The sequence below is a fragment of the Poeciliopsis prolifica genome, unplaced genomic scaffold, assembly GCF_027474105.1.
Source record: "Poeciliopsis prolifica strain line A6 unplaced genomic scaffold, Auburn_PproV2 SCAFFOLD111, whole genome shotgun sequence".
Classification (NCBI taxonomy): Eukaryota; Metazoa; Chordata; class Actinopteri; order Cyprinodontiformes; family Poeciliidae; genus Poeciliopsis; species Poeciliopsis prolifica.
Genome location: NW_026562486.1, coordinates 883,745 through 894,008, shown reverse-complemented (window position 1 = coordinate 894,008; position 10,264 = coordinate 883,745). Strand labels below are relative to the sequence as shown.

General features: G+C 38.9%; 1 protein-coding gene across 1 annotated transcript in view; it reads left to right on the top strand.

Moving 5' to 3' along the window:
* Window positions 1-1,339: 1,339 nt before the first annotated feature.
* galnt14 (UDP-N-acetyl-alpha-D-galactosamine:polypeptide N-acetylgalactosaminyltransferase 14 (GalNAc-T14)) overlaps window positions 1,340-10,264 on the top strand; it is a 46,305-nt gene continuing 37,380 nt past the window's right edge. Inside the window, exons 1-2 of the mRNA XM_055023955.1 lie at window positions 1,340-1,479; window positions 10,185-10,252. Coding sequence (XP_054879930.1) covers window positions 1,355-1,479; window positions 10,185-10,252 — 193 coding nt within the window. The 5' untranslated portion in view covers window positions 1,340-1,354. The remainder of the gene's footprint in view (window positions 1,480-10,184; window positions 10,253-10,264) is intronic.

The window sequence follows — 10,264 nt, the reverse complement described above, 5'->3', positions numbered from 1 at the left end:
AAGGAAATATTACAGTTGTAGTTTATTAGCAATTCTAAAACAAACTTGAAGAGACGAATCTTGAAGCATTATTAAAGCAAAAGGAGCCCCAACTCAATGTACACACACAGTTCAAAAGAACCTGATTTTTTAAAATGTATTTTTTTTTTAAATAATCTATTTTTAAGCCTCGAATTTCCTCAGAAAAATTAACTTTTTGCTGGAAGCCATAATGAAACCACATATAGAAGAGAAACTGTTTATTGTCCATCTAAGGGGAAATTCAGGTGTAACAACATAATTTACAAAGGTTCACACAAAAGGAAAAAGGTCTTAAGGTGTTAAAAACAAGATAAGCAAGAACCAAGAAATAATAATAATAACCATATAATGCCAAACCTTTTGATATTTACATTTATCGACATACTGAGTTGGATGATGTATTTGTTGCTACTGTTTGTGGGCATATTGTGACACTTTTGAACAGAAAATGGCTTTTTGGTTCGAGATTAAAGAAAAGTTGACAAAGAACATAATCATGTTTATTTTTGAATAGATGGTCAAAAACAGATTTCACTTTGCTGTTGATCAGAATAACTTCTGCAACATTTAAAGGGCGTTTCCAGTTTTTTAGTTTCTCATCTCAGCAGCTCTATGAATGAAAATGTGCTGATGATGAAACGGGTAAATAAGATGCGTCTGAAAGCCATCCATCAAGATGTCTTGATGTGTTCAGTGTGTGAGGAAGGTGAGCTTTTTAAAGAAGCATGAAGGCCAGAGCAGAGCAAGCACACAGCTACTGTTTGAAAATGTCACCAATCCATCAATCTGATAGGTAAAGGCCAGTCCTCTCATTATACTGGATGTGTGTGTGTGGGCGGGCGTGTGTGTGTGTGTGCTCTTTGAGAAGAGAAGGCTGCTGACCCAGCGAACACAGCACACACCTATACACACACACACACACACACACACACACTCACCATTATATGGTGTATTTTAATGAGCGTCTTGGGGATCATCTATTATTCATTTATAACAGGTCTGGACTGATCACTGTGTGTGTGAGGGGGTGTGTGTGTGATAAGTATTCTGTAACCTTAAGCATTCAGACCTAAATGAGAATAAAGCAGCATCTCATCAATAATGATGCTAACTGACTGTTTTCTGTGGTTAAATGGATCTTTAATCCATTTTCAGCAGGTTTTACCTGCAGTGTCGTTCCTCCTGAATCTCAGCTGCATTAATAGCTTAAACATCTCGGCTCATTTGAGCACGTCGAGCACAAATCTCAGAACAATAACTCATTGATCCCTGTGTGACTTGTTACAGCTGTAGCACATGACACACTCCTCCCAGGATCAATAGCTCAGATGTCATGTTCATTACTCTCTGTGCTGGCAGGTGCAGCGCTCTTCACTACGACTCAGATCTTCCTGCAACATCCATCATCATCACCTTCCACAATGAGGCCAGATCCACGCTGCTGCGCACCATCAAGAGGTAACGCACACACACACACACACACGCGCACCCACACACGCACGCACACACACACGCACACACACACCTCGGCTTCACTCTTCACTCTGCAGTTTGGACCAGTTTGGTTCATGTTTGGGACGTCAGGAGCTGCATTTCCATCAGACATATAATGATAAAAATTATACTGCAGAGATTGCGGGTTTGGTTTTTTTCCCATGTTACGGATCGGGAACAGATTATTTCTACTGAAATGTTTGTTTCTTCAATGTAACTTTAGCAAATAAACAGCAAATATTTCCAAAATCTACAGGATATGTTGTCCATGCTAACAGGACTAAGCACAGTTAAAGACTCGCTGGTCATTGCATTAGTTCCCAGGTTGTGGAGGGAACAGATTATTTCAGTTGAGAGAAAAAGTTAGAAGGTTTGTGAACGTCTGGCTGGTGGAGCGCTTCATTTCATCTTGGAGAAAAACTTTAAAAAAAGAAAAAATAAATGTCCCACCCTAAAATGCCAAACATGAATAAGTAACTGTAAGAAAATGTAATTTCAGCTAAAATATAGAACAATGTTCTGAAACATTGAAGTTAAACATAATTCATTTTTAGATAGCGTGTAAAACTCCCTCTCTGTGAAGGTATTAGATATAACTGTCAGAAATCTGAGGAGTGATGAGTCTCAGTCTTTAGCAGACTGTAAAAAGTTTCCTTTGGCTGATTTAGTGATGCTGCAGCAGAATCTAATCTGGAGACATTTTTGACCCTGAGCCGCTCAGTCATTGTTCTGTCTTTCATTTTGATGCTATCAGCTGGTTACCAACCAACATTCAGCACAAAAGAAACCCACTAAGACACATTTCCCTGTGCTGGCTGGAGTTCAGCTCATTATGCCAGTCAGTCAGCAGGGACTGGCTACGGCTCCGTACTATCACAGAGGACATTGTGTGTTTTCTGTGTGTGTGTGCGGTGCATGTGTGTCCTCTCCCTTCAGCTCTTCTCAAAGCGCTGCAGTTTTCAACCAATTAAAAGACAATCTGTCTCCTTGGGTCCCCGCGCTCCCTTCGGCTCCCGTCGGCTCCCACTGGCTCCGGGTGTCAGTGTGTGTGTGTGTGTGTGTGTGTGTGTGTGTGTGTGTGTGTGTGTGTGTGTGTGTGTGTGTGTGTGTGTGTGTGTGTGTGTGTGTTAGCTTGCCCATGGTGACTTGGAGCTGGAAGTAGTTTAGCTGCTTTTCGCTTTTATTTTGTGAATTTGGAACATTTCCTCCCTCCGGGGTGCAGCAGGTCCTTTAAGTTTCACACGCGTCAGATATTAAACACGTCCAAACATGAACTAAAATTCAGTGTAAAAAATCCTTCAGTCATGAAATAATTACATCTTAATTCATCTGTTTATGTCTGATGTTTGAAGCTTAGCAAATTGAGCAAAACAAATGTTTGCATCTAAAATCATGATTGTTGTTGTTGAATAAAAATATTGTTTATGTACGTTTATAGAAAGAATCTGAGACAATAGACGTCATTTTTCTGAATATTTCTTTATTATTCTTGAAATATAAATCAACAAAGTAATATGTTAATTTATTGTAATTAAAATACGACGTAGGACCTGTTTTTATTTTTAGTTATTTTCTTTAAATGTTATAATATTTTTCAGTTGGAACAAAAAAAAGAATAAATTGCTTCTCTGTTTTTTTTTTTCTAGGGCTTCTTCAACAATCAGACGTTATCGTTTTCCAACAATCTCCAAGTAAATCAGACATTTAAATGTATTAAATGCAGTTAAATCAAAGAGTGTGCATCATATGAAAACGTTTTGAAACACAAAGTTTATCACGTAAAAGCCAGTGAGTCAAAGATTAAGTGAATATTCAGATTTTCCGCTTTTATATTGTTGTGCTTTTCTTTGTGTTTTGGGAGAAGATAAAAGCCTTGAGCAGCCTGTCCTCAGAGGAGAATGAAACACAATTAAATCAAGTGGAAAAGTGAACTCAAGGACGATCTTTCCTCAAAGGTCTTTGTGCTTTAGCACTTTATTCTTTGTTGCACACAGCAGAGGTGTCAGTATGTTGGCTCCCAAGCTGCACTTTTCTGTTTCGCTCTGACTGAAGGAGGAGGAGGTTTACTGAGAGTGGCCACTTTAACAGAAGTGTTCATTTGGTGTCTTCATGGGGACGCTGAAGTGCTTTCCAGCGGCAGAGCGATCTGCTGTTTGCTGTGAGTCAGAGCAGCTTATGAGGACAGAAAACAGACGTTTCTCTGATTCCTCAGACAGCTTAGCAGTGAAATATCACTCACCATCACGCTACAGATGTGGAATTTGATTATTAGGAAGTAAAGTAAATGACTGAAGAGACAATCTGAAGGTCTGATTGTTGAGCACAGAAATGGAAATCAGATTTAGTTGCATTTCTACGATTTTGTTCTTTTCATTTCACTCTATAATCACCAGTTTACAAAAACTTTGACTTCTTTTCAAATTGCATTATCATCAAAAGGTTCAGCGACTTAAATTATATTCAAATATTCATGTAAGAAATACATGGGTGATATTAAAAGTTTTATTTTTGATTCTAATATGTAGTTCATTGGGGTCTAATTGGGTTAGGAACCACAACACACCTGAGAACTGCCTATTTTATTACTTGAAGCTCCACATAAAACCTGATATGTGTTAATACTGTCAGTGGAAACCATCGTATCTTTGCTGCACAAGGTAATAGTTTGGCAGTTTAACCAATCAGCCTGCTTTGCAAATGCTAAGCAAGTAGCTTTGCAGCTTTTTAAGCTTCCAAAGCTGCATTTTCTTTAGAATATTTTAGATATACTTTCCTAAAAAAGTCATTGAATATGTGGATTTTTTGCAAATAATTTGGAGTTATTGTCTTGAGAAAGTAAATAGTTGGGGCTCTACTTTAATCCTTACTCTTTTCAAAGTTTGCTGGGTGTATTCATGTTTCCAAGCTGAAGCTGCTGTTTGCACTGAATCAGATGTCCCATTTTAATATTTGCCCAGTTATTTGTGAGTTTTCTCCGGAGAGAAACTAAAAAACTGATTTTTTTGTTTGGTTTTCAATAGCAGTGAAGTCGGCATCCAACTGGGAGCCCACTCTGTCTGCTGGGTCCAACAGAAACATCAAATGTCCGCAGTTACATGAATATAAGGGTGTCATTTTGGAGTTTTGTGCTCTTTCAGGCTTACTGATAATCATACCTCTGCTGATTAGTTGTATTTCAGAGACAATGATGGGCACTCTGAAATCTTTTCATCTTGTGATCAAAGAGCTGCTTTCAGAGGCAGAGCCGTTTCTTGTCGATATTTAATCAAGGGCTGATCCAAAAATTGATCTCATCTTCTGTGCTGCTGCTAAGCAAAGATAAGCAGCCCACAAGATAAAGACAGACAGAGGACGAGAGCAGGAAGCGCTGCGGCAGACTTGTTTGGTTTTAATAGCTTTCGCTGGTTTTGCTTTATGTCTTAAGATTATTTACAGAGCAGAACCAGGAGGATCTGAGGCACCGAAAGCTCAAACTGGCCTTAAACGCAGAGCATCATTATCTGAAACAATGTAGCAGCAAGTGAGATAAATAACATCAGCAGTTGATGCATTTTAATTTACTTTAACCAGTTCTTAATGTTGACTGAAACATTTGAAACTGATCACTGAAAACAACATGATTTACATCTTGGTGAACATAAACAGATCTCATAAAGGCATTTTGGGAAGCTAAGATGCCTCAGCTGTTGGCACAATGCTACTTTACACAAGACTAGCAAACGTTTGCAAAGTAGCAAAGAATTAAACAACATTCAGACATAAAAATGTCAGAATGAACATAAAGACGTATAGGTTGATTTGCGGTTTAGATACAGTTTAATGTTGCACACAATGATAACTTAGCACAGCAGCCACCAAGCTGTGCAACTGGCAGTTCTAGAAATGTTATGTTTTCAGTGAAATACTTGACATCCTCTCTGGGCTGGGGGCAGATTGAACTTCCTGAAACCTCTTCAATGTGGTTGTTGCTGGAGTTGGTTTCAAACCTAATACTGGGACATCGGAGAGCAGCAGACCAGAGTGGGAGCGACTGGTTAGCTTTGGGGGTTTTGCATCTTTTTTAGCTAAAATCAGATTTTAAGCTCCCAGAAAATAAATCTCGCTCTCTAATTATTTATTTGGTCCATCAGACAGTTGAGTCCAGCCAAGCAACCGTCCTGCTCTGCTCAGCAGCCTGCATTCATCTGGGTGTAGAGCTGCCGCTTCCAGATCAGCACCACATCAGCACTTTCTGATTCACTGCCTCTAAAAACGCTCAGTAAAGAGTTCAGACGACTTCCTCCACCACTAAACACTCAGGATTTAGTAGAAATAAGGAAGGGGAAGATTTATAGTCTTTGCTTGTTACTGCAGGTTTGCTGTTTGATTAAGTGTCAACCTAAAGTCTGCACTTCTTCTAACTCTTTATCAATCTCTGTTCCCTGTTTGGTGGTTTATTGGTACAATGATTAATGCAAAGTTATGCCTGGAAACAATAGTGTTTATTTTAATCAGGTAGCATTTAGCATTTTGATTAGACATAAGCCACCTTTGGTTGAAAACATAAACACACTCAGTCTGGATGCCGAGCCACTGCAGCACAGATCATCAACGCCCTCAGATTTTTACTCTATTTAGGTGCCATTCAGGGCTTGTATGCTGCATAGATTAACACTGATGAGCGTGTGCATGGAAATCCTCTAAATAAGCAGCCATGAAGAGTAAATCAACGAAACTGGATACGGATCTTCGTAGATTAGCTGTGACAAGCATTTAGTGTTTGGACAACCTGGGAAACATTTTAGTTTTATTTGTGGATGAGCTTTGATGCTGCAGGGCTTTTCAAAAACTGCTGATGTCATGTTTCAAATTCAGGCTTTAAAGAAGAAAATACATCCTAAAGCCATGCTAAGTAGAATAAAAAATGTTTTTATCAACAAAACTCAAGAAACTTTGCTGTACATTTATATTCATCTCCCTTTTATCAGTAATTTGATCAAAGATCTTGCTAGTAACAATGCTTCCATGCAAGAATAGGAAAACGTGAATTAGGAGTGTTTCTGTCTACTGATTATAGCAAATTAACCAAACTGCAAAAACAAAAAATTTTTTCTAGTTTTTAATGCAAAACGTTTAGTACAATTGAATTCCACTTTGCAATTAAAGTTAAAATAAATGTCAATTGAAATGCATTGATCATAATTAAAAACTGAATATGCTGTGGATGTATGAATAAGTTAACTAAAGTATTGACATATTCTGATTTATGCTGCAAGAACTTTACAGTTAGCTTTATTATTGAGTTAAAATGGCCCAATCAAGGATAATATTTCACACAGAAACAGGTTTTTCTGTCATGCTTGCTCTGCTGCTGGTGTCTTGACAGAGAAATAAGTTGGAGAAATACATCAGCCTCAAATGAATGGAAGAAGCAGAGGTGGATGGAAAGAGTGATGAATTACTCCAGGAAGGTGGAAGGTGGAAGAACGGGCTGTCAGCAGACCAATCAGGCAGAGAGAGGAAGAAAGTGGGAGGAAACCAAGCTGAAAAACGCAGCAGAGCTTCAGACGGGATAAAGGGAACAAGACGAGCAAAACTATTAGAAATACATCTCACTTCTTCTCTCCTGCAGAAATAATCTTTAGTAAAAAGCAATTCTGCGGTTGACTCAGAAATACAAACAGTCCTTTCTCCAGAAACACAAAGTGCCCGTGTTGTTTGTCTTGTAACCAGCTGTGCAGAAGAAATGTAGCTCTTTTCAGCTGAAAGCATCACTTCTCAGGTGTAAAGCCCACAAGTCCTGGCCAGCAGAGAGGCAAGACAATCTGAAACCTGTAATTGAGGTTTTGTCACATGTTCGGGGGGGAAAGTGTGTTTTTGTTTCTTTTTGTGGAAGCACATTGCAGGATGCAGGCTTTAACTACAGTTACTGTTGGAACTGTAATTATTACAATCTTCTTTCATTCTTCAGATTTCAGCGCTTTTCAGCAAGTTCTGTTGATGTTTCGAATGAAGACAATCGGTTTGCATGCTGCTCGAGTGAACAAAGCACTGTGACATTATGCCTTTCTGTTTGCTCTGCTCCTTTAACTGCGGTGCAGCTTGATAGCAGCTTTTATCACCTTCTTGCTGAATGCTTTCTCTCCACTCTAAGTACACAAATACAGAGCAGAAGTGTCTCCCGTGGGATTCGATCCCGACACCCTGGCAGCCGTACGGCAGCACCCAGTTAGTGTCAGAGTGAGTGGGGTTAGAGTCCCACTGGGCCCACACAAGCATCTCGGAAAGCGTGGGGCTGTTTGGATGAAAGCGCTCTCCAAATTGCAGCTGCAGGAAAATATTCCCCACCCAAAAAAATAAAATTGGTATATAGAGAGTTGGGAATGAGTGGCACAGATATAGAGGTGCTTTTCTCTGGCAGCTGACTGCGTATTGTCAGTGGTGATAATATTTCCTGTGAGGTGAAGATAGCTCCCCTCTCTGCTCTCCTGAAGGGAGGTTAAGCCTCACAGCTGTGAACCAGAGAGGAGAAACTCTTCAGTGTGTGTGAAAGAGAAGAATCTGGGATTCTGGCAAATACAAGAGAAACAAAAAGGAAGCAGATTAGTGACCATTCATCCACAATCATTTATAGATGCTCCACTGCTACTGAGAGCCTCTTGGGAGCATCCTGGACATTTCAACACTCGTGTTTTAGCTAAATTTGGAGAAACATCCATTTTTGTCACCAATTATCAATGAACTTTATGATTTCCTGAGTTATATCTTTAACCAGGAATGTTTTTAAGCACGTTTGGAAATATTGCATTTGATGGAAATGGAAAAGATGCAAAATTACTTCCTCATATTGCACAAAAGTTTTAATGCTTGCTTGAGGTGGGAATCAAAAACAAGGAGAATCAGTAATTAGGGAGAGAAAAGTTGGAATTTGATACATTAAGAGCCTCCCAGATTTTTAAGAAAGCAGAAAAAAATACAGATATTAATTTAAACTCAGGTGGTTTTTAAGTCTGAAACTATTAACATTAAAAAAGTTTTATCTCCCTTCATCAGTGGATCACAACAGGTTTTACATCGTCTGTCTTTTTGCTGTGAATTTCTCTGAAAGTTGGGCGGATGCTCAACTTTCAACTTTTGTTTTATTCAAAAAATAAATCACATTTTATATTTTGAGTCTTTATTTTGAGCGGTTATGCTTTAACTGATGAGTCGACCTAATTTCACTTCTTTGCTGCTTTTATTTCTCTTCATCTTGAGCTCATCCTTCCCTTCCCTCCCTGTTTTCTTAAACCCACACATTCCTCATATTCCCTCCTCTCCTCCTCTCTATCTCATTCATCAATCCATTCATCCATCTCTCCCGATCGGCCCTCTGCTCTGCAGAGAGACAGAGTTACAATCAGGCTTATTTGTCTCCCTTACCAGGCTGCCATCTCTCCCTCCCTCTCCTTTATTATCCCTCTCTCCTTAATCTCAGTCTATCTCTCCGTCCCTGTCTCTCCAACTATCCATCACATTCCTCCTGCTGAGTCCGGGATCCAACCTGCTCACCCCTCTTAACTCTGACCCGCCTGCTGTTGGCACCTTATATTCCCTCTTGCTATTTAAAAAGCTCATATTTTAAGATCCAGTTATCATTTTTATTTACTTATCTGTCTCCTCTCACTGACATAAATATTCCCACCCCTTGAAATTATTCCAATTTGAAATTTAAGGCAAATTTCCAAAAATAGTTAATATGACACAAAGTCAAATTAACGTGTTTTATTAGCATAATGCCAGAGAAATTCATATGCACCGCCCTCTTTTTAGATTTTTATGAATGATTTTTAAAAATCATGATTCATTTCACTTCACAGTTATGCACGACTCTGAGTTGCTAAATCATAGAAAATCCCATTAACAACACTAAGATTTGTGGTTACAATGTGAAAAATGTTTTATTGGTGTGATTTTCTTTATTCTTGTGCTTTACAGACTGAATCTTTAATTCTGTCTCAATCTTCTCCATTACATTTGTTTCCTTTCCTTCAGAATATGTTTCCTATGCTTGATAAAACTTTATTCCTTCCTTTTTTCCTGCGTTCTTCTTTTCTTCTCCTTTTCTCAGGAGCTTATGCATAATCTGATGCTTTTATTGCTTTTCTTTTTTACTCACCTCTTTTTTAATATTTCCTCTTTTCCTCCTGTTCCAGTCATTATTCTAATCACTTCTTTATCCTGGGTTTTTATTCTCTCCTTGCCTTCGTCTTTTCCACTCCTCCCCTCGTCCTCCTGCCTTTTCCTCCCTCTGCGCTCATATCCAGAGGGGATAATGAACAAAGGTTATTGAACAGTAGAAATAATGAAATAAAATCGAGCAGAAACCCACCCAGAACAAAACACATTTTCTCATTTTCTTCCTGTAAAAGTTATGAATTTTTTATGTTTCAATCTCCAGCTCTAATGAAATAGTTTTTCAGATGCCACACATTATACATTTTCATAACAGGAATTTGGTCTGACATTTTCAATCTGTTGTTTCATGCGCTGTGCTGTGCATATGTAATGGCTTTATGAACACCTGAGAGAGTGTGTGTATCTGTGTGTGTGTGTGTGGTTGGCATTTACTTTCTTTTAATTTGTACATTTCCAGGCTCATGTTGGAGGCGTATCTGAACGTGTCATGATCTGTTTTGTTTCCTCTGCAGTGTGTTGAATCGGACACCAGTTCATCTAATCCATGAGATCATCCTGGTGGACGACTTCAGCAACAACGGTGAGTCGCAGG